This window comes from Styela clava, chromosome 3 (assembly GCF_964204865.1).
Source record: "Styela clava chromosome 3, kaStyClav1.hap1.2, whole genome shotgun sequence".
In the NCBI taxonomy this organism is placed as follows: Eukaryota; Metazoa; Chordata; class Ascidiacea; order Stolidobranchia; family Styelidae; genus Styela; species Styela clava.
Genome location: NC_135252.1, coordinates 21,399,987 through 21,425,235, shown reverse-complemented (window position 1 = coordinate 21,425,235; position 25,249 = coordinate 21,399,987). Strand labels below are relative to the sequence as shown.

The window sequence follows — 25,249 nt, the reverse complement described above, 5'->3', positions numbered from 1 at the left end:
ATTATTCGACTCTCTGCCGTTCTCCGTCTGTCACCGGAAGTTCGGATTGGTGTTTCGTTTCCATGGCAGCAGAGTATATGCCGATCGTTGGGAAATTTCCACTTCTTTACAATTTGTCGCCATTTTCCCTTCAACTAAGTCAAATATTAAAATTCCTATTATTAAAATTGATATTTCGAGGAACCCAGTGCTCATCTCGATATCCATAAACTGAGAAAGCCTTGAGAATTGTAGTGAAGATTTTTTGAATTATTAACCGCCTTGCAACGTTACGCAAGGGATGTCGACGAGGCGCGCAGCGCTTAAAATGAGCTGGCAGTCCCAGGATAGTGGAGATCCCAACCACCTTCGACTTATTTGACCTTTTTTGAAATACCCATGTCGTACTGTATCCTCGCATAAAATTTATTTATTGAAATTTTTTTATTCTAAGCGGAGCGTCGCGTCCTATCAGTAGCGTACATTTAATTTTAAACTTGTATCAGCTGGCGAACTAAACCCTGTAGCTGACTCTCAACCTTTGCACTGAGATCATGAATTCGTCACTTACACACCTCTGGCATTCAGTCAAAGTCTACCGGTCTATTTAGTTCGGGTTTTAGTGGGCCATCAAAATAGCTGCGTCGAGACTAGCAAATTGTCTCTGCGCAGCTATGAGCCTTGCGAATCAGTTGGCAAAAGGACAAGCCTGCGCTTACATATTCAACCATCTCCTGTGAATGTTCTCACTTTGTGACAATACGTTTCATGTGGCGAATGTTTTTATTATTTACAATGTGAAAGTGACCTGAAATAATATTGAAATTTGATAGAAAATTATTAAAACAAACGAAAACGTTTGCTATCTGAAGATGATTCAGCTGAAAATCAAATTTCCGGCGTAATTACTCGGGATCAGGAAATTGAGTAAATTAAAGGATCTTAGGATCGTGAAAAATTAAAAAGAATGAAGTCCCGAAGGCAACAGGGTAATTCCAACCAAATAAAACTTTAGAAGTACTTAATTCTGTAGTTGAAAAACAATTCGGAAAAACAAACTACGATATGTGAATAATTAATCGTGTTTGCGTTTAAATAGTTTGTTTCGGAATGTCCGCGAGTTTTGTTATTTCGAGTTTTGTAATCATCAGTATGTACATATGCCAGAATAGGTGAAAAAATTTATTATGAACTTATTTAATTGCTCTTTCCAACTTCTTTTTCTTTACTTCCAATTTAGACATTTGCGGAGGTTCTGTCTGAATAAATAAAACAATTTTTTCAAACTTTGCTAGACTGTGCTAGACTGAATACTAATTGACATAACGAACTTTATGTTTCATGTATTCATAAGAGCTAACAGAAAATTAGCAAGGTTACAGGGTGCTAAGAAGGTACAGAAAATTAACAGAAATTGGGACGAAATGCTACTTAAAACATTTAACGACTGACGTCGTTTAACAGTACTCAATCACGGTAAAATGCCATTTAAACAGTACACGACTGACGTGTTTTAACAGTTACCTCTTTTTAACGTTGCAATGAAGAAATATTTCGCGTTACTTTTTTAACACCCTATATTGAAACGTAGTACTTATGAAGCTTTTCGCCATTAATACTTCAATTTATAAATCACGCGAAAACAGCAAATCTTTTTCAATCAACGCCTCATATCAGTTTTTCATACCTGATATTGAATAGGTCATTGATTTCAATTTTATAAACAATTACCTTGTTTATATCCAACCATTGAAGAATTTTATTCACTTTTTTCATAATTGCTTCTTTTTGCTTCCGCGTTAGATTTTTTCGATCCAGTTCTTCCTTTACGCTGTACGCGTAATCCTCAAGCTTATTAAGTGCCTGGCTTCGCTGTTTTAGCTCTTGGTCTTTTTCCCTAAACTTTTCTGCTTCCTGTACCTTCATAGAGAATGAGAGATAAGAGATTCAGACTTACTTACTTTTGCTAACGTGAAACTTATGTTTCTGTATATTCCTGTAATGTGCGGTTTCAGTCCGGCTGCAGTTTTGAACTGAACAATTTCAAAACACATTTTATATATTTGCACATATGTTTGAAAATAATATTGTACAATTAAAATGTTAAGATAATTGCAGTTTGTTCCCTGTTTCCCTATTTGGAAATTTAAGATAATAAATGTGTGAATATGTTACAGGCCATTTTTTCATATTTGTTTATATATTTTTCATTTCTGTGAGTGTTCACTAAATTTATTAGATTACCATTCGTTTTATCTCGCTCTCACTCAATCCACCTTTGTCTCTTGCGATTTTTATTTTACTTGAATTTCCAGTGATTTCTTCAATAGCTTTGAAATGAAGAATTCCACACGCGTTAATCTCGATTAGCACTTTGCCTTTGCCCTTTTTCCTCGGTGCAGGTGGAATTCCCGATATTGTAAATTTATCGAGAAAACGATTATCTTTGGCCAATGTGCGCTCACCTTCATATATCTGTGCAGTGTAAATTCCAAAATTATTAATTATATATTTTTATCCTGTAATAACTAATTATACCTTATTGTTTGAAATATGTTATGTAGACGAACCGTAAATGACACTGTTGTTTGGTTATCTGCCGACGTATACCAGGTGTGCCATACTTTGGTTGGAATCTTCGTATTTCGTGGAATAGAAAAAGTAAATGTTCCTCCATAATTTTCGAAGCCAATAGAGAGTGGAATAACATCTTCAAGAGCAAATTCCTTTAGCTGAGATAATTGAAATGTTACTTAACTAAGCAGTATGTGTTCTCAATCTTTAGAATAGAAAGTCTTCTGTCGAAACACTACATGATTTGAAACCGAAATAAGCCAATTTATTTAATATGTATTCTTTTATGTAACGATTTGTATTGTTATTCGATTACAAAACATTTAATGATAATCGCACCCGTTTTTGGTAGTGAAGTCGGTTAATCACAAAATATATTTATATATAAACCATTGTGGCTATAGGAAGGATTTATCTTAATCTACTACTCGTATGGTTGTGAGCTGCCACCAATAATGGTGATTTGTAATAAATATGTAATTTATTTATGCAAACTCAACTATGGCAGTACATATTACTTGTTGCGTTGATTCTGAAATTCTATATACGATTACTTAATTAAAAGAAACATCTTAAAATATTTTATGCACTTTGAGTTCGTTTTTGCCCCTTTGTGGTCGGCAACTGTTCTAAGAATTTTGTATGTGGCAAGTAGATTGATAACATTGGAAATATGATTGGCGTCGCCGACAAAAAGTTCATTTCGACAAAAGGCATTTTACAATTGCAATGCCCCAAAATCTGCTTTTTCAGATTCTCGTCTCGATAAGGGCCAGCAAACACTAGCGCGCCTGATCATTGATTTTTGGTTAATTTGTGGAAATTTATTGAGGAACGACTACATACAGCGAGATCTTTTACAGAACCAAGTGAAGACGCGTATACGGCTGCACCACAAGCAACTGCCTCTTCAGGATTAATAGTTCTTTTAAGCTTTATGTTGTCAAAGTACTTTTCCAACATTTCTTGGATTTTTGGAATCCGCGTAGAGCCTCCAACAAGAACAACGTCATCAATCTAAATAAATAGTGAAATCCTAATTTTGCATCATGATAGAATTTTCAAAACTTGCCTAAGAAAATGTTTATATATCAATTAACATCAGTGAAGCCTCGCGGGCCGTAGATTACCGACCCGGCGTAAGGCTCGTTGTGTTGGCATCGCTGATGATACATCTCGATTTTAATTCCTATGCTTTCACCTAGTATGTTCCCCAGCTTTTCATTTTAGGGGGGGTGTATCGAAATTTAGGGGTTGGCAAATAATTTGCTATTAGCGATAAAACTATTTGTATCCTTAAAAAAATGGTATGTATTTAAGAAACAATCCACATCCACATAAGGGGTCCCCCAAATTGTCACCGCGAGCCAAAATACACAGCAGAATAAAATTTGAGGGCCAGAAAAGGGAAGCGACAAAAAGTGTGCGACGGCACGGCCGGGGGAAATGTTTGAGAAATAGGCACCAAAACAGGCTCTAATCTTGATTTTAGATACACCTAGTATCACAGTTTGTTATGTAATATAATCAATAATTACAATAGTTAGCTGACAGAATTCCCGAGAACTAAATAACAAGCACGACTTTCAACAAGTACACAACTTTTAGTGACTAATGAAGTTATTCATCTAGCATCGTATGAATGGCTACTTATGGCTTGTTTTGTTCACAAAAATTATCCCAATGTGTGAATATATATATAAAAAAACTAAATGCCAACATAATTTTGTTTAGTTACCATAGTGTATGTGTACATTGTATATACGGTATGTATAAATCGAGTTCGCTCGAAATCATCTGTTCAAAACGTGGCTCCAATTCAAGTAATTGTCTGTCAGTCTCAAATGGTTTAGGGATTGGAACGAAAAATAATTTGTTTCAACATCAGTTACAGCAAAAAAGTTTAGGTTCTCAGAACAAGTGTAAAATCACTGCGTTGAAGTAGAGTATGCTAATGCTTCGTGCATATCTCACGTTTTCCTTTTTAAGTCCAGAATCAGAAAGTGTAATCTTCACGGTATCAAGAACTCTCTCGAAAAAATTGTAATTCAGATTTTCAAATTTTGCTCGTGTAATGTTGCTGCGAAAATCGTATCCCTTTTGCAGAGCATCGACTTGAACCCTTTAAAAACAAAACCACGACATAAGTAGTTTCAGGCATTCAAATCCAATATATTAAGTATATATTTTGGAAAATTGTTTTTAAATAATTCTAAAGTCACTTAGTTAAATAGGTTGTAAATGATGCATAGGTTGAAAATAAAGCATGTTGCGAAAGTACGTAGCTCTGTGCGGAGTGAAAATCGTGAAAACTTCTCAAGAAAAAAAAATCACGTGTGCATGTCTTAAACGATGATAAAATAACGTATAACATACTTAGCGTTTGTAGACGAAGACAATTTTCTTTTTGCTGCCTCACACGCCACTCGAAGACGATTCAATGCTCTTTTATTTTTTGATATATCTTCACCGCGTTGTTGCTTGAACTCGGAAACAAAATATTCCACAAGTATGTTATCAAAGTCCTCACCTACGTATATATAGAGAGAGACATAAGTTACATATTGTGCTAAGTTTCAACTAGTTGATAATCATAATAATAGCTTACACAACCTAGTTGTTACGTTTATGGTCAACCATGCTATACGGCAGGGGTATCCCACACGCGGCCCGCAAAGCATTTTGTGCCGCCCGCCACGTGGTTGAGATTTTTCCAGAAAAAACTAGAATAGTATGATGTCAACTATGAGTTTTATCGTTTTATGTAACATCAAGTGTTCGGTACAACAAACTGTTAAAAGTAAAACAAAAATAACGGTCGAGAGTTTGTATGCTGTCAAAAGACCAGCAAACCAACGCAAAATATGGCCAAACATCAAGTCTCTCACCGCTACAAAACGGTGCCAAATATCCAACACAAGTAAACAAATATGTTTCATGTCTCGCTTGGTGTAAGATTCGAGAGTAATTTCAACAAATATATTCAGATTTACTTTATTGATTTTTGTATATAATAATATGTTAGTTTGTGGCCCGCGTCGTCAAAAAATTTCAAAAAGTGGCCCGCGACATATTTTGAGTTGGAGACCCCTGCTATACGGTATACATTATCATACGCATAAAATGCGTTTGTATCTTACCCCCCAAGTGAGTGTCCCCACCCGTAGCTTTCACATTAAACTTGCGACCTTTAATTTTCACGATGGTAACATCGAAGGTGCCTCCGCCGAGATCAAATATGAGAACATTTCGTTCATTGTCGCTCTGTGTGAAATGATTGAACGTATTAATAATTAGAATCAAACTAACACGTTATCAACAAACTGATAACTTAAATGAATATTGTTTATAAGTTTAAATATTCAGTGAAGAAAAATGATAAGCAGCCAACCTATTTGAATATACAGTCATATTTAAAGAGAACCAATCAAATATGCATATGTAACCAGAACATAATACTCCGACCAATTGCGATAGGGTTGGTAACGCGATATAAAAATACAGCTAAAATATATTTATGTTCAGTCAACTAATATACTGCCAAATTTATATATTAAACAGCCATTCAAGTAGTGTAGATACACAAGGAATTTCATATGGGTATATGGTCGAATCAATAAACATTTTTAGTCAAGTAATTGATGTATAAACAAAGGTCCATGTATACACAGTCAATGTCGTATCACTATACCGACAACTCATTTATACGGGCCACAAGCTAGGGATGGCGGAATCGACTCCGGATTCGATTCCAGAATCGATTTTTCGTGGAATCGAGTAGAATCGATTTTTCGTGGAATCGGGTAAAATCGGTTTCGGTGCATTGGAATCGATTCTTAGTTTTAAAACTGGGATTGCAAACAAGGTATAATGTTCTTTGACAAATTTTTCATATCCTGTGTATGTTGTACATTACTGTGATGGCTGTATATAATAGTGAATTGGTTGTATATGCATATGGCTGTAGCTTTATAGGCCTATGACATTAGCTCCATGTCTATATGAGTTGACTGCATATGCATATTTTTGACTGTACATGTTATAGTTCAACTTTTGTTTGTTTATATGAAGTAAAATGGATAGGCATATACAGCGAGTTTTATAACCAGCTAATTGAATAAAATTGATATATTTTGGAACATGCACAAACGGTTGAATAGGAAATAAAAATAGCATTACCTGCCTATCTAGTCCATACGCCACAGCGGCAGCAGTCGGCTCATTGATCATGCCAATAACGTTGAGACCTGCGATTACCCCAGCATCATTAGTTGCTCTTCGTTGTGCATCGTTGAAATATGCAGGGACTGTAATTACTGCATCAGTTACGGTTTCACCCAAGAATGCCTCAGCTGCGTTTTTCATATATTCCAGCACCATCGCACTTATTTGTTCTGGGCGGAATACATTTCTTTTGTGGCCTTGTACTACCTGAAAATAAAATAGCAAAAAAATGATTACTGCAACTTGACGATGAATGGTATAATACCTTTTATATTGCTTTCAGTGGTTACCTACCGATATCTTTGGCTTGTTACCATCATTAATAACGGTGAATCCCCATAATTTCATATCAGCCTGAACCGAAGGGTCATCATATGTTCGTCCAATCAAACGTTTAATTTCTAAAATTATAATGAACACTGTTTTAAGTCAATACAGTTGTCACTTAGGCATACCAAAATTGATATATTATTTTTCAGTCACAAAATATGATATGAGTGTATTTCAATTTTTAGCGACCTAATTCCCAACAGTGTTTTCTAAAAGCATACACTGGCTACGTAACAAGCTACTGTTTTCAATCGGACCCCAACTCTTCGCAAATTTTCCCAAAGTTTTGCATTATCTATTGAAGTTATTTCTCCCTGAGTAAAGTGCACGAATCCCAATAAATTTACCCGGTGATCCTAACATAGTTGGGTCCAATTAGATCAAAGTTGCGTCAATAAATCAGAAGTACGTACGACAGAAGGGTTTTTATTTTACAATTCACAGGATGGAGTACAAGTTCAATATTTTAGAGTCGAAATTGGCTACAAAGGTTTTTTTATAAAAATATTCACGGTAAAGAGTATTCTCAAAATATTCAGTCGCCTCTTCTTTAGCGGCTTCGCCAACAAGTCTTTCATTTCCCGTGAACGAGACATAGGACGGAGTAACTCGATTTCCGAGATCATTTGCGATAATTTCTGCCTGTGAAATGAAACAAAAAATATAATGAATCCAGTAAGCCAAGGTAAATTTTTAGGCCAAGGGATGAGTTATGCTGTTATGATTTTTTCGCACATTTCAAACCGTCACAAGACAAATTGCTGCAAAACAATAATTAAGTTATACTATTTATCAAGAGAGAAATGATAAAAATATGTAGACGGAAATATTTCTTACACATGACAAATTTTACATGAAAGTATGCCCGTGTTTTATAACCGCCAATTTGTGCCCAGTAATAACAAATCTTTTAGGTTGAAGGAGTAATAGCATAAATCTAAATGATTCACGAAACATTGCATTTTCAATTCTTGAAGTTGGCTTTCGACAGATACTATTGGTTGCAGAGTGCACTTTAAGGAAACTATGAGTGCGAAGGTGCTTCGCAGTTTAAAAAAAAGTGCGAAAGTGCCCTGGCCGATTTTAACAGGTCAGGGGCCCTAGCTTTTGTTTTACATTCATTTCAAACAGCATAGATACTCGAAAAAGCGTTCTTCCGTTAATATTACAAATTAAAGACGAGCCGTTCCGTTAACGGAGTTTCGTTTCAACCACTGTGTCAGTTGGGAAGCAAACTCTTGCGCGTGAACAGCAAAGCCTTGCACATTTGTATTACTCTTTCCATCTAACTGACAACGATTGATACATGCAGGCTGGAATCGATATTAGTTACTACCGGCCATAGCTCGTTGCCAAATGCTAAGGGTGCCACAAATCTAAAAAGGTTCTGCTCGGCCGATTACGAGTATTTGGGCTGGACTCGTGTCCGAGTCCCGAGACCAATACATAACTCCGGAATAAATACCTAAAGTGATTCTGTTGTTCGCGTGTATTGACTGTAAATTAAACATTTTGTAAAATAAGAATTTGTAAGATAAGACTATGCACCGGTAATTCAAAACGTTGCACATAACACTATTGCTTTCGGGACAATTATCTTTTTTAGTTGGCACCGATAATGACAAATAAGAATCTGGAATTGTTGATTGTTATTCAGTAAAGGGCATTTTTCTTTCTCTCCATGAAACAGATAAGGAACAATTCAAACGTCGTTATGGGCGCTCAAAAGGAAAGAAGAACTCTCTTTTTCCGACACAATAACTTTCAATAATACAAATCACGGCGCAATGAAAGGCAAAATAAAATTTATTATTTATTTACAAGAAATACAGGTAAGAATTTACCTGTGGCTCTCGCTAACAGACGAAAACGATGAATGTGAAAAACTTTGTTTTATTTTTTTTCTTTCTGCGCCGATCATACCTTTCCAATTTTGCATATAGCCCATCAGCACTTTTTTTTTAAATTTAGAAACGTCGAAACAGATAAGTAAGGTAAATAATGTATCCCATGGAAATTTCCCGAGATTTTGGCAGAAAAATATTATTTTGACTACATAAAAATGCCATTATTGCCGATTTGATCAAGTATTTAATATCAGTGTTTTAACCCAAAGCTGAGTTACGTAAATACTCAACACTGAGTATTGAGGCGATGACTAATTGGCGGAGTTTTTAAATATTATTATATTATGAAAATAACACGGAAGCGATATAAAATTAAGAGCATAAAAGAGTCAACTATTAGCTTCACAAATATTGCGTCCCTGGGACAGTAATGATAATATTGTTCGCTTAAAATTGGGACCTTATTAACAAATTGTGATATGGAGCATCAAATTTTACACAGAAGATAAAAAATAAAATTAATTTGTGTTGTGAATTTTCTTGATAGCGTTTTACATTGTTGTAAACTGCTTGTCTGAGGAGGTCTGATTCTGGTCGGACGAAACGTTACAAAAATACATTTGTGTTAGTGTGCAGTTGGACTCTTTAATTGGATTAATATCATAACTCGCATATCCATGAGAAATAGTTGCATTTGATTTTTGACCCTGGTCTGAGTTCGATTTATCCTGAATGACCAGAGAATATTAAATATCGCGAAATTCCAGGAAAATTCCACGTGCTTTTAACATTTGTGGTTACAATAAAATAGCTGTTAATACGAACTATGTATTATGTGAATTTGGTGATTCCGAAAATCTGTGAGGTGCTGCTGAAAGTTTCTTCTAATTCAAAAAATAATGGCCAAAGTTTACATTCCCTTACTAAACAATGTCGTGTTGGGTATATGAACTTTCTGAATGGCTCCAATAAATTCACTAAAAAGGGAAAAAGGGAACATCAAACTTGCACTAGAAAATCGTTCACTTTGATCACAATTCATCAATGTCATTGATAGTCACAGGACCACTCTCGACCAAAAAAATGCACTGCGCGTCGCACTCCAACATCTGGTCGATGCCGCCATGCGTTTTTGCGGGAGAAGCGGAATGAGCGTTCTTGTATAATAAATAATAATCATATTATAAACAAAAAAAAGCTTTATCTCCCATGTCTGCACCACATAGGTTAGAATTCAGCATACTTTCGAGAATTATCCTCGTGATTTCATCCTTAAGTTACGTTTTAAAACTTGATCGTTTGGGATATTGCATCCTCAAAACAAAATCCACAACAGCATTAAAATTCTCTATAGCAGAAAAAATGCAATTCTAATAGACTTTATATTCATTCTTATTTATCAACTGTTTCTCCACTGCCGCACCATAATTAGCATAGCATATACATACCCTTCCGTTCCGAAAAACCGCCACGCATGAGTTTGTAGTCCCCAAGTCAATTCCTATCGCCGGCATTATTTTGTTTTACCAACGTTTATGTATAATCTATTAGTGAAGTTGCATTTGAAACAGTTAGTCCATTTTGCTAGTTAATTAACTACTATGGGATTCTGTATTCTGCAATAATCCCGTTGCATCATAAAAGGAAACTGCTAATACAAATACTAATTATACACAGTTATCACACCAATTACTTTAACCCCACAACTATGTTTGTTGGAGTAGGTTAAGCGTTCGCACTTTTTTAACGCAAAAGCAGAGGCGCACGAAATAAAAATATAACAAAAAAAATAACAATTTTATGTCTTTAACACCAACAATAGCGTGGTAGTATTTCGTATATGTTTAGTTTACCCTTATATTATATTTAAACGTTTTAGCATGAACAATGCTTTGACACTAGATATTTCAGGCCCATACTTGGTAAATCGAAATATAGTCGACCACATAAAACCGTGAAGGAACGAAATAGTTTTCTTATGACCGAGGTTTATTGTATCCACAACAGATGTTTGTGGAACACTTATATCAGCAAACGTTTATTTGACAAACATAGATAAGACACTGTTTTAGTCTGCGCTGTAATTGGCGCCCAATCCAGTGATACTAAAGATTCAAATGTTATTGGGCTCAAAGTGGACCTACGGATCTTGTAAATAAATCGTTTTTTAAATTACCTACTGGACTTTATAGATTGTTGTAGAAGACTTTTACTTTTATTTATTTCTAAATTTTCCATGAATTCTATGAGATCTGATCTTTCATTCAACATCTTGCTGTTTTATTTATATTCATGGGAACACGGTTTCTTATTTTGCCACGCATGGCGATCTACGTCAAAGCTCTCCCCGCTTTTTTCGTTTATAAAGGACCCCACACCCACTAGAAGCACTTGTAGTGCAGGGATGGCCAACCAGTGAGAGACCAAGAGCTGCATTTCGTAATTTAATACGCGAAGAGCCATATTATAAACCAGAACACACATGAACATCAGATATACCTTTATTCAGCTCTGCTAGAATGCTAGTTTATTGTAAATGTTACAAACCAACATGATTATGACAGAAATCTACAAGCTATTTATTATTATGCATGCTACTTAGTGGGACTATTGGTATGCCGCTGTAGCCAGTCGACGCAGTTCTTTCACATGGGTGTCAGTCAGAACAAACACTGACAATACCCTATGCGCAGCTCGTTTGACATTGGCGTATTTTCCCATTGGCATGCTTTTCCATAACTCAATGGTGCCTTCCCTTAATTTAAAGCGCATTTGCGTCTCAGAATTAAATGAGTCGTCGACGACGAAGGGCTAATCTGTGACGTTTTATCTGCATTTCATTTACTTCACCCAAACGATAATTTCTGGCAGAACTACGATTACGACAGTCGTTGTAGTGCAATGAGTGCGTCTCACAGCAAAGAATTTAATTGTGACGTAATGATTACGATTGCATGGTGAAGTGAATAAAGTTGTATCTACGACGTACAAGAAGAATGCACGAGGAATCATAATATGTTTGATCGAAATTGATAAATCGTAGTTTGTAACTTATTTTTTCCCTAATTAAAATAACCAAGGTCAAAGAGTCGTATGAAACTGGTTCAAGAGCCTCATGCAGCTCGCGAGCCGCGGATTGACAACTCCTGTTGTAGTACTACAATATAATCACAGATACGATAGCGCTACATAATTCCAGCTTTGTCCATGATATAGTTCTGGAGGAATTATGGGTAAAATATTATAGTTTTGTCATTCGTATCCATATATTTGAGCATTGGTCCCTTGCATTACATAGATGGAACAACCGCATGCAAATCATTTACTTCAATCTTTTAAATAATTAATTATTATACGATCCACCAACCAAAACCGAAAATAATTTTTACGCGTTTCATAAATCCGATGGATATTAATTTTCCAAATATACTACCTCGATTTCAAGTAAATGAAACTATAGTTCATAGCTTCCTATGCCTCGAGTGAATCAGCGAGTGAGGTCGCACTTGCGGTCAGGGCAAGTCTAAATCATTTAATTTAGATGACCCGAGTCACCCGAGTCCTTTTAATAAATAAGCATTCGAGTTCATCTCCATACAGGTTTTCAGTGATTTTAGACGTTTTTTTTCTCGGTTTTGCCTGTCAAATACTTAATCATCCTCATTACTGTTCGCTTTAAATCTATTCAGTTTAGTTGAGTGATCCAACCTAAATTGATATTTAATTTTCTCTCTCTCTTTCTCCTTCATCTCATGACTTTTCAATTAAATCTCTACTTCCACTCTTACTCCTAGCCAGTAGAGATTTATCACAATCACCCTCCTTGTCTGTCTCTTTTCTAGTAATGTAACTCTATCTTATTTACTCAAATATATTGTCAGGCTATTATTTAATTCGTGAATTTAGTTCGGTCCTTCATTATGCAATTTGTTATTTAAATACTCTTGTGCTGATATACCTTAAATAATTGTATCATTCTAACGCATGGGCCTTAGCTTAATCGACGATCATGAGGTTGTGATGTTGTTTTTTATCGCACTTTGTTTGCTCTGAAATATCATAGCATCGGGGTCACGCAGACCAACGTTCATTTCGCGTGACACATTCATGTAAGCATCTATATTGATTTTAATACCTGACTGAGCAAAACTTTGAAAATCTACAAGATATTGTAAATTCACATACAGGAAAAAACATTTATGTCTCAATATTTATATATATTTAAAAAAAAATTCTTTTACAATTTCCCGTTGAACTTCGTCATAAACATTCTTGTATTTTATTTATTATTGGTTTATTTTCCGTATGTAAATTTGCTCAATTTCGTATGACAAATAAGAATGATATCCGTGTCTGTCGGTTGGTAAAAAGTTACTCGTGTAGATGTGATGTGTACAAGTGTCATGATATAGCCAATCGCGGGTTTAAATAGAGTATATATATAAAACTAATGTTATAAGAGATGTTATATCATGTGTTTCTCAATTTTATGATGAAAGTGTTCTCGCGGAATAAAAAGGTAGAAGAACCTATGAGGAAATATGCAAGTACTAAAAATTGGATAACAAAACTTTGTCCACGAATTTTTATACTTTTCGTAATACTCCTATTTCTTTTGTCATATTCAATGCATATTTGTCCTACAAGAGTTTAAACAAATGAAGAATAATATTATTCGAATCTCAGCCGTTCTCTGTCTGTCACCGGAAGTTCGGATTGATGTTTCGTTTCCATGGCAGCAGCGAATATGCGCGCCGATCGTTGGGAAATTTCCACTTTTTTACAATTTGCCGCCATTTTCTCTTCAAATAAGTCAAATATTAAAATTTCTATTAAGCTCACCTTCGCAGAAGAAAATAGCCTGCTTATTCCAAGAACCCAGTTCCTATCTCCATAATCCATAAACTGACAAAGCCTTGGGAATTGTAGTGAACATTTTTTCAATTATTATCCGCTGTTCAATCACACGCAAGGGATGTCGACGAGGCGCGCAGCGCTTAAATGAACTTGCAGTTTTGGTCACCTGTTCATGCGGTACACTGCTGTTACAGAAACACCCCCGCATTGCCCGGTATAAACTCTGAATTGTAGCGGGCATCGAGTATTAGAGCAGATCTTAACCACCATCGACTTATTTGATCTTTTTTGAAATAACCATGTCGTATTGTAGCCCGCAGAATTTTATTTATTAGGAAATTCATGTTCTAAGCCAGGGGTCACCAAACTACGGCCCGCGGCGTCACTTTATCCGGCCAGCAATAACACGTGAAAATAGCAAAAAAATTTTCCAAGAGAAATTTTGTAGTTTAATGGTAGTATTGAAAAATTAGTCTAGAAATAGCTGTGACAAAATAGGCTAAAATTCTCTATCGGTACGCAACGTTTTCTGTGAAAGATGCACTCGTACACTCGTGAGGCGAAACTGTTCACGTTTCTTGTGCTGAAATGAATGCCGAATGTGCATTTCGCGCTAACAGTACTATTTAAATAAAAACTGCCTCATTGGATAGATCTGAGTAAAAATGAAAAACAAGTTCACGAGATATCGGAATTTTTTCCATAAAGATTGTATTCCTTTTTTTAAATATACATATCAATCACTAATCTTTCAATCGCGTCACTATGGAGATTGAGACTATTTCAGGATTTTATTCTGGCAACGGTCTTGACACCGCCGAAAGATCGTCGCAAATAAACGCTGGAGTTGTGCATGATAGTTTGACAGTGGTTCATTGTGGGTAATAATTAACGATGTTCTTATTGCACAAACTTCATAAAAATTGGTAAGTATCAAGTTAGGAAAGAAATACACACGTCGACATAAATTTTATGGTGTCCATAGACAATATCATTAATTTGCACTACGTATAACATTGAGCGTTCTTTTCAGAAGCTCCGAATGTTGGGAAAATCAAATACCAGATAATAGTTTTTTATTTCATCTAATTATGTCAAAATTTCATGAAATTCCATTCTACAGCAGGCAGTCCGTAGTCGTTTTTATGAGCTGTATTCCGACACGGCGTAACGGTACTTAGCAGACGTGATGCGTACATTTTTTGGCGCGAAAAAGCAAATTTTGTAACATTCCTAATCCATGACTGCAACGTTTTGATAACAGCTAAACTCAGGATAGTTGTCTAGATATAGAAATCTAGTATATTTGTTTTCCTATGATGTTCTCGATCTATATTCTGCGATATAGATAGAATTTAATATTCAAGTCTTCAGAAATGTAGAATATATATTGTTGAATGGATTTCCCAACTTTTGGGAATTTATTGTATTACATTGACAAAAAATATTTGTCCGGCCCGTTTCAACACAGTTTGAGTCATACCCGGTCCGCGGTCAAAAACGTTTGGTGACCCCTGTCTAAGCGAAGCGTCAAATCAGTTGCGTAAAATTAATTTTAAACTTGTTTCAGCTGGCGACTCAAACCCTCTACCTGACTTCCAATCTTTACATCAACATCGTGTACATTAACCCGTCACTTACACACCTCTTGCATTCAGTCAACGTCTACCAGTATACTTAGTTCCGGTTTTAGTAGGATGTCGAAGAAACAACGTCGAGACTAGCAAATTGTCTCGGCGCGCAGTTTGTTGCAACCATGAGCTTTACCAGTCAGTTGGCAGAAGAATAAGCTTGCGCACACATATTCAACAATTTTAATACCATCTCCCGTGAATTTTCTCACATTGTTACAATACGCTTCATGTGACGATATTTTTATCATTTACAGCAGGAGTGACGAACCAATTTGCTGTCGCGGGCCACTTTATCAGTCACCGCTGAGTGAGCGGGCTGCACAATTTATAGTCGTACTACCGTATGATACCTGTTGATTTTCATCTACAAACGAACAACGGCATCAATACAGCTGATGTTATTCAATTATATAATGTAATATAAACGCTCGGCTCGCTTGTTCCAGATCCAAATTTCCTTTCGAATACCACAGCATTTTTAACACGAAAGTGTGAGTCTACTACCTGCGTGTTATTGCAAAATCAATTTTTAATGTACTGATTGAAATAAATTGTAGTCTTTGATATTTTATAGCGGATCCAGGGATTTTTCGGGCGTTCATATAAATATCTAATGATAGAGACAGTCAGTGATGCAAGAACATCATATTTATAAAACTAATTCGTAACATCGCAAAAATATGAATCAAAACTAAATATAATCGGTCAGTTGGAAACACTTTTTATGGCCGTAGATTGATGTGATAATTTATCATAGTAATGTTCTCAATTTGTAGACGCAGCCGCATGTTACATTAAACACAGAATTAAAGTTAGATAGCATTAAATTAAAAATAGAATCCTAATGGTCGCCAATGAAATACTTTGCACAACTGCAAAATCGCTAAACGACAACATAACAGTAAAAAACATTATCAGTCGAAAAAGTGGGCTCTTTTCACGAGTTGCCTGCCTAATTGCGTTGTATAAAGTTGTATAAAAATTTTAGGATTTGTTACGATTTACCCTTTCCCCATATGATAATATCAACCTACGCATTATCGAATCTTCCTTCATGACATTTTGTGTCGCGTTAATATGCAAAATTCTAGTTGATAATGCCTCAGAAAAGTATTTTGGGATTTTTTGTACAAAGATTTCTTATAAAAAACCACCGCCTCCGCTCAAAGTTGAATGTAAATTATAAATAATTCAATTAGGCTACATTTTTAGGGTGGGTGGGGGTTAAGAATCCAGATTGCGTCGGGAATTCAAAACCTCAAATCTTTCCTAACCCGAACCGCAACTGGATAGTTACTAACTTGATATTTCAGAACGTAGTGTTTTTTTTTTATTTAAAATTTGATCATTGAGCAGAAGTTATAAACTTTTTATTACTTTCAAATATCACGTGTATCGTGCACAAAAGTATCACATTTTCATAAGGTGAGATTACTCCTTAATTAAACCGTATGCGTTTGCCGATAAGAGAGCGTAACAATGCTACGACAATGGTCATTTTGATCCATTGTTAGAAGTATCGATGATCCAAAAAAATGTGTTGGAAATAGTGTTGTTGCCAGTAATATGAATAACACTTGCGATCCCGTTCTCTCTGTACAGTTCTTGGAGGTTTGTGACTTTACGCCAAACATACACTGAATTGCCTGAATGCTTCATGGGCCGCACGAAAGTCCTTGGCGGGCCGCATGCAGCCCGCGGGCCGCAGGTTCGTCACCTCTGATTTACAGTGTTAAAATGGATGAAAAAAATATTGAAATTTAGTAGAAAATTAATTAAACAATGGAAAACGTTTGCTATCTCAACTTGGTCAAGATAATTCAGCTGAAAATATTATTCTGGCGTAATTATTCGGGATCAGGAAATTGAGTAAATTAAAAAAGGATCTTAGTCTGTGAAAAATTAAAAACAATGAAAGCAGTAACAGGGTAATTTCAACATAAAGAAACTTCAAAAGTAATTGATTGAGTAGTTGGAGAATTTTTTGTCTCAACGACTGCTTTAAAGCACAAACTACAATATGTGTTTAATCGTGTTTGCGTTCAATTACCTTGCTTCGGAATGTCCGCGAGTCTTGTTATTGAACTTTTTATATTCATGAGTTTTTACATATCGTCACGCTAATAACCGAATTGCGTAAGTCATTTTTGGCGAATTTGAGTTTTTTATAAAATATGTATTTATGTAATGTTGCGCACCTGTCTGTTAACTCAGATTTTATTTTAAGAATTCCGAAACCTATAAAAATGGAAATTCAGTATGACATGCAGCACATTCGTGCAATTGTTTCGTCAATAAATTATCATTGGTACAGCAGGACTATTGTGACGTCACAAATGCAAAAAACCTCGGCGAAGTATATTCGAGTTTTTGCATCTCGGATTAATTTGAATTTATACTACAGTATAGGAAGACGTGCGCTTGTGATATTCACTGTCCGAGTCCAATTCACCATGGTTGGCTTTTATATTGGAAGCATTGCTGTTTTATTCTTTATATTTAATCTTAGTCTTATTTCGGTGGGTGTGCAGAACGTGTTATATTGATGAAATATATATTTTTAAGGATAAAAAATAATGTAAATGAAACTGATCAGCTATTTTGGGGATTAGACATTGTAGATACTAAGAATTACATTCGTTTTTGGAATGTTTAGTTTTCAGGACTGGTGCATATAGTGAAATTGCAAAATTGCGTATGTCCCCAAGTCATAGTCACATTTCTGCCTAAGTCACAGTGCGCCATTATGACGTCACTTATCTGCGCCATTCAAATTAACTTAAATCCGGCTACGATCAAAAAATTGAACCATGGCAAATTATTGACTCTCAATGGCATAACAATATCATTAGGAAGTTTTTTACGTTTTTCTCAAAACTGCTAAAAATGATTTACGCAATTCGGTTATTACCGTGACGATATGCAAGATAATGGGGAATATATCTATTATCAACTTATTCAATCAATCTCTCCAAATCTTTTTTCTTCGCTTCTAATGCAGACATTTCCGGAGGTTCTATCTAAATAAATAAAAAGTTTGGCATGTAAAAACTCTGAAAGTGCTCGGATGAATTTTAATTGCCCTAACGAACTTTATGCTTCATTAATTCATGAGAAAATTGGAAAAGGTATCCTATATTTCAACATAAATGGATTTGAATAATAACCACCGGTCAACTGATAAACCACACTGAGAAATTTTGTTGTTTTTCTGCCGGCCTAACTGCTTGACCGGAATCGTAACGACGAAACAGCGTTGCTGAGTTAAGCAAGCTCACTTCCGTCGTTATATTTGCGTCTTTGAATGATAGGGTATTAATTACCCCGACGACGTCTTGGCGCTGAGTAATTATAATTTTTGATTTCCAGTTTCCAATTCGACGCGATCGCCCTTCGTTAAATCTCGCAAGTTCGAAAACCTCAACATGCGTGTTTTGGTCCACATCCCCTTCCCATATAAGTGAACAAGGTCACGTGAGTATTATTGTACTTTTACAGCAGGGTTTTGCGTAGTCAAAAACAATACAACAATCTAAACAGGTACCCGATAAAAGGAAACCTTTGAATTTTTCTATTTTATTTTTTGGGTTTGTGTCAGCCATTTCAATATTTTGTTGCCGGTCCGCGAGACCATTTTACTTGATGTAACCGGTTCGCCGAGATAAAAAGAATGGGAACCACTGGATTAAATTATTTATGAGAATACTTCAATTTCTAAACATGCGAAAACAGCACATCTTTTTCAACATTTCATATTAGTTTTACAAACCTGATAATGAGTAAGCATATAATTTTCAGCTTTAATAGGTTAAAAAATCACCAATAATTTCAACAAGAACAAAGTTCAACAAACATCCGGTTTGCGCACAATTATTACTATAACTTCTTTGAACAACCGTTCTAGTTAAGAATTGATGAAATTTTTCGATCTAAAATTCAATAACAATTACCTTGTTTATATCCAACCATTTAAGAATTTCAATCATTTTGCTCATTATAGATTTTCTTTGTTGTCGTGTTAGATATTTTTTGTTCCAGTCCGTTCTTTAGGCTGTACGCGTAATCTTCAAGCGAATTCCTCGACCCGCTTCTCTGTTTCAGCTCTTGGTCCCGTTTTCTAAACTTTTCTGCTTCCTGCACCTTCATAGAGAATGAGAGATAAGAGATTCACTTGCTTGTACTAACGTGAAACTCATGTTACTGCGTATTTCTGTAATGTGCTCTTTCAGTACGGCTGCAATTTGACTAAACGCTTTCAAAACACATTTTGATACATATATTTCAATATTTGTATATATAAACGATTATGTTGCAGGCCAATTTTCTCGTACTTGTTTATATATTTAGCAATCTTGTAAGCGTTCAAGAAATTCCATATATTACCATTCGTTTTATCTCGCTCTCGCTCAGTCGTCCTTTGTCTCTTGCGATCGTTATTTCACTTGAATTTCCAGTGAATTCCTCAGTCGCTTTGACATGGAGAATTCCACATGCGTTGATTTCAAGAAGCACTATAATTTCTTTATTCCGTGATGCAGGTGGAATTCCCGATATTGTAAATGTATCAAGAAAATGGTTATCTTTAGTAAAAGTGCGCTCACCTTCATATATCTGTGCAGTATAAATTCCAAAGTTAATAATTATATATTTATAACTTATATTAACTGATATAATCTATCACAGTGGTTCTCAACCGTTTATGGTGCGTGGCCCCCTTCCGGCGCCTTTTTGCTCACGGACAAGAAAGGCCAAGCTTTTTAGAAGACAATCAGGGGAATCTTGCGCTTGGGATTGCCTGACGAGGTTCCTCATATTAGGCACAGTCTTTCATATAGCCAGACGAATGTCACTGTTAACCTTGAGACGGTTTTGATGCTAACGAGGTCAGAAAAACCAGATTCGCACAAATAGGTTGTGACAAACTGAACAAGCAGAAACCGATGTCAACGTCTTCCACCTGCGTCTGATTTTTGTCACTTCACTTTTGGAATTTAGGTGGACGTAATGATTCACTGCCTATTGCATACGAGTAATGCAGGCATTGAATACATTCTCTGTCATCTCGAGTTAATTTGGTAAAGCCAACGTAATTGTCGTTATATTTTCGTATTTTGGGCATTAGGAATTTACATATGGGATTTTGCGTCTATAATGGTTATCTAATATAAAGGTTATCTCGCAGTGTATTGAAACAGCCCGTCTGCAGGTTAGTCGACCTGTCAGAAAACTATTTTGATTGGTGGATTCCGAATTCCATTATGTTCAAACAATTCACGCACAAAAAGTGAATACACCTAGTGATCGCAAATAGCCTAGTTATGCAATGAAACTGCAGTGAGCGCTAAAACGGGGAATTTTATTTTAGAAGGAAATTATGCAAACGATGTCGCCTTATGACCAATTATTAGCCTTGTGTCGTGGTCCCCTTGGGGGACCATCGGCCCCTAGTTGAGAACCACTGATCTACCGTTTGAAATATGTCATGTAGACGAACCTTGAATGTCGCTGTTGTTTGGTTTCTTTCTCGGTATGCCAGATTTGCCATATCTTGGTTGGAACCTTCGTGTTTCGCGGAATAGCAAAATGCATTGTTCCTCCATGACTCTCGATGCCAATAGAAAGTGGAATAACATCTTAGAAGGATAGTTCAGTTGGTTTTTCAAAGGTAACAATCTTTCTGACTAAAGACCTCTTGGAGCGTACACGGAGTATGAATACAAACATAAATAATAGGAGATAGTATTACTAAAACCAATTGGTCGAGTCTAGTAGTTGGAGAGACTAAACATGTCATGAAAAAATTTCAAGCGGACCACACATCCAATAACTTAGCAGAATATCGACAACAGAATTTAAAAGGAAATCAAATATTTGAAATATTCTAATCTAATGCCTCATGCGTATCTCACGTTTTCCTTTTTAAGACCGGAATCAGAAAGAGTATTTTTCACGGTATCAAGGACTCTCTCGAAAACATTATGGTTCAGATTTTCGAATTTTTCCCGTGAAATACTGCTGCAAAAATCGTGTCCGCCTTGCAGAGCTTCGAATCGAACCCTGCGAAAACACGGAATAAGTATCTTCAAGACCTCAGATCCAATATACCAAGTAAATATTTGACAAAATGTTGGACCTTGGAAAGTCAAATAGGTTGTTGTAAAAATGGCCCGTAATTAAACCTTAATATATAGATACAAAGATATCACGGTCTTTTTGTATACCCCCACGTATCATTGGGTGCTTTCACACAGACTCTTCTTCGGAATGAAGGCGTGAAAACATTTGAAAAACTCGCTGAAATGAGAGAGCGATGCTCAAATGTATGGGCACGAAGTGGTGCGGGTATGCAATCTGTCACAGTAGCCTACCGGTACAGTATCGCAGCTGAGCCGCAGATATGAACTTCGCAAAAGCAGAACCGTCACAAGGAACGCAATTTTCAATTTTGATGACATCATCCCACACAAAAATGAATTCCATAGAGCAGTGGTTCCCAAACTTTTTGTTCCTGCGGCGCCAAATTATCAGGTAAAAACCTCATGTGATGATCAACAAAAACAAAATAACTAAACGATTCATAGGTCCACTTCGTGTCCAATAAAAAGATTAATTAACGTAAAAACTTCTATATACTTCGCCTGCGTTGACGAAGACAAATTTGTCTTTGCTGCCTCACACGCCACTCGAAGGCGATTCAATGCTCTTTTGTTTTTTGTGCTATATCCTCACCGTGTTGTTGTTTGAACTCGGAAACAAAATATTCCACAAGTATGTTATCAAAGTCCTCGCCTGCAAGGAAAGACATGATAGAATTATAATTCAAAGTCTAAAACAGATAATAATCATTATAAAACACTAATTCTTCATCACATATATGGTTTATGAGCTGTGAAGGTATAATATTTATGACGCAAGCATAAAATATGTTTTATCTTACCCCTCAAATGAGTATCGCCTCCCGTTGCCGTCACGTAGAACTTGCGACCTTCAATCTTCACGATGGTTACGTCGAAAGTGCCTCCTCCAAGATCGACTATGAGAACATCACGTTGATTTTTGATCTGTAATACATAAAGGTAAATTTTGTTTATGCAATGGAAACTAGGTTAGTCAGTAGAAAATATTCAAAGTAAACACATTTAAAGTGCGAAAACTCAAAAGCAATCGATAAAAAATAGTAGAAAAAATCATAATTGATCATGGAAATCGAAAACACGTGATGAAGTGACATGAATAAACTGCCAACATATGCGTGTAAATATGCATATGCAGTCCACTCGTACATACAGCCAACTATATCAATTGGATATGCGTTTACCGCGAACTTGAGCAAGCTGAAAATAACAATACCTCTTTATCCAGTCCATATGCTATAGCGGCAGCTGTCGGCTCATTGATAATGCCAATAACATTGAGACCCGCTATTACTCCAGCATCATTAGTTGCTTTACGCTGAGCATCGTGGAAATATGCAGGGACTGTAATTACTGCATCAGTTACGGTTTCACCCAAGCATGCTTCAGCTGTGACTTTCATCTCTTTTAGAACCATTGCACTTATTTGCTCTGGACAGAAAATATTTTTTTCGTGGCTATGGACTACCTGAAATAAATAATTAAATACAGTACTTTGAATAAAAAGTCACTGCTATTGGATGTTATTTATTTCTAAATGGTCAAACAAAATGTATGAATCTAAAATAAATTGAACAAAAATTGATATACATACAGTATATTGTATTGCTTTCGAAAACTATATACCTGCATCTTAGGCTTGTTGTCATCATTTTCAACGGTGAATGCCCATAAATTCATATCAGCCTAAACTGTAGGATCATCATAGATCCGTCCAATCAAACGCTCGATTTCTAAAATTAGAATGAACCTAATTTTAGTCAATACAGCTGCGACATAAATATAACAAAGTTGCAACAACAACCAAAGTTTATTGTCTCGACATTAAATGTCATGGCATAAGCTCAATTTTAAGACGGTTTCAAAATGCTTAAAATATTGTGTCCAGAAACCAAATATAGAAATACTTACGACAAAGAGTATCCCGGTAATTTTCTGTCGCGTCTACTTTCGCCGCTTCACCGACTAGTCGTTCATTTACCGTGAACGATACATAAGACGGAGTAATTCGATTTCCTCGGTCATTTGCGATAATTTCAACCTGCGTTAATATTTTTAATATTTGATAGTATCAATTGTTAGTAAGATAGAAAGGAAGAGATTTCACAAAGCCCTAAACTAACGTATTCCGTACCTTTCTACAATGGCGTACCGATAACATTAAATAAAATGTACCAGGGGCTGGAAACATCAAAATGAGTGAAACTGCTCCGCTGTTTTGATGAAATATTATACAACAAATATTCGAGTAAATGTCAACTGCTAGAAAATTATCGATGACGTTAAACACCGCGACATTGGCAATTGCAAGTTATGAAGAGAAATTGAGAATGCCAACGTTCTAAACCTGGGAAGATTCCTGCTGTAGGAGGATGGATACTCTGCATCTGGTATATCATTTAGTTATTAATATTACGCCATATTTCGCATAGAAAATTTAATAGAAGGAATTATCCCTGTGCAAATCATACATACCTGTCCATTACAGAAAACGGCCACGCAAGAGTTAGTTGTGCCCAAGTCGATTCCCATCGCTGGCATAATTGATAATTGATTAAAACATATTTGTAATATGCAACCAATACAGTTTACGGGTGAAAATTAAACAGAAATTTTTTATATGGAATCAGTTTCCTAACCATTCTGAAATTTGCATTTAACTTTGCAGCTAATATAACTATATATATATACAAATACGCAGCCATTTGCCCGTACTATAGCTAACGATACGAAATATCTAGAAAAAATTATTCTAGACATTTTACAGTAAAAGCTAGACCAGGTACATGCGAAATCACTCAACGAACAAGCCTTTTAAATAGAACATTGTACTCGGATGGCATTACGATTTTTGTGTATTCACCCTAACATTATTATCCGCTCACTATTTGGCAGCCCAATATCCCTCGAATGAGGTCATTCAAGCGGGGTTGGCTGTGAGCTATGACCCTCTCACGCTTTTTATATATTCAGGCACTTCAGTGGTCGGCCTAAACCTAGCTCAGAGATGGGTCTTATTTTATTTCTGAGTGAGTGCGCGTGACCGTAAATGGAGCAAATTTCATAAAAATGGCCATCCCTATTCCTGACCTTCCACATCTGCATGGCAGCCCAATATCCGTCTAATGAGCCGAATATTGATATGGCGAAGGAGTCCATACATCATTATCCCTATTGTTTTATTGCTGTTAATTAGGTTTGTTCTTCTTTATTTTTCCTGTGAATGACATATATGCTATTCATTCGATCGTGTGTTTTCATTCGACTATTTGCTTTCAGATTGCCCTTTTTGATACGCCCCTACCCCCTACCAAGTATGAGTATCCCTTTATACTGTGTTGCGTTCTCAATAGCGCTTTGTCTGCTTTGAGTGTTATCTTTGTGAAGACGCCGCGCAGACAATAGACATTCTACTATTTACCTATAAAATGAATTTTAAGTTTACACACAAGCCATGTATGGGACTGAAATAAAAAGTCATCATTACATACTGTTCTACATACCTACGTACCCAGTCTTAGTCATCATTACATACTGTGATTAAAATACCATATGCTGATATTACCTCAACTTAAAGTATTCATTTTTACTGCTTTGTCAATCTTGCATTAACGAAAGGTTTTTATGGATCAAAACTAAAGTTTAATATTATGTGACATGAATGCTTTAA

The 25,249-nt window shown here is 35.9% G+C and overlaps 2 protein-coding genes across 2 annotated transcripts; both read right to left on the bottom strand.

Annotated features, from left to right (window-relative positions):
• Nucleotides 1-927: 927 nt before the first annotated feature.
• Nucleotides 928-10,532, bottom strand: LOC120334030 (heat shock cognate 71 kDa protein-like). Its single transcript, XM_078111157.1, has 12 exons — nucleotides 10,403-10,532; nucleotides 7,620-7,749; nucleotides 7,072-7,178; nucleotides 6,733-6,984; nucleotides 5,694-5,817; nucleotides 4,930-5,083; nucleotides 4,528-4,675; nucleotides 3,393-3,570; nucleotides 2,550-2,689; nucleotides 2,224-2,454; nucleotides 1,711-1,899; nucleotides 928-1,238 (listed from the first exon to the last, which is right to left on the bottom strand). The coding sequence occupies exons 1-12, from the start codon at nucleotides 10,466-10,468 to the stop codon at nucleotides 1,173-1,175; spliced, it is 1,785 nt and encodes a 594-aa protein (XP_077967283.1). The 5' UTR covers nucleotides 10,469-10,532; the 3' UTR covers nucleotides 928-1,172.
• A 7,514-nt stretch (nucleotides 10,533-18,046) lies between these two features.
• On the bottom strand, nucleotides 18,047-23,297 carry LOC144420919 (heat shock 70 kDa protein 1-like). Its single transcript, XM_078110764.1, has 9 exons — nucleotides 23,206-23,297; nucleotides 22,796-23,047; nucleotides 22,383-22,506; nucleotides 22,175-22,234; nucleotides 21,673-21,739; nucleotides 20,940-21,078; nucleotides 19,829-20,056; nucleotides 19,396-19,585; nucleotides 18,047-18,465 (listed from the first exon to the last, which is right to left on the bottom strand). Exons 1-8 carry the CDS (start codon nucleotides 23,257-23,259, stop codon nucleotides 19,424-19,426), a joined length of 1,086 nt encoding a protein of 361 aa, XP_077966890.1. The 5' UTR covers nucleotides 23,260-23,297; the 3' UTR covers nucleotides 18,047-18,465; nucleotides 19,396-19,423.
• Nucleotides 23,298-25,249: the final 1,952 nt, after the last annotated feature.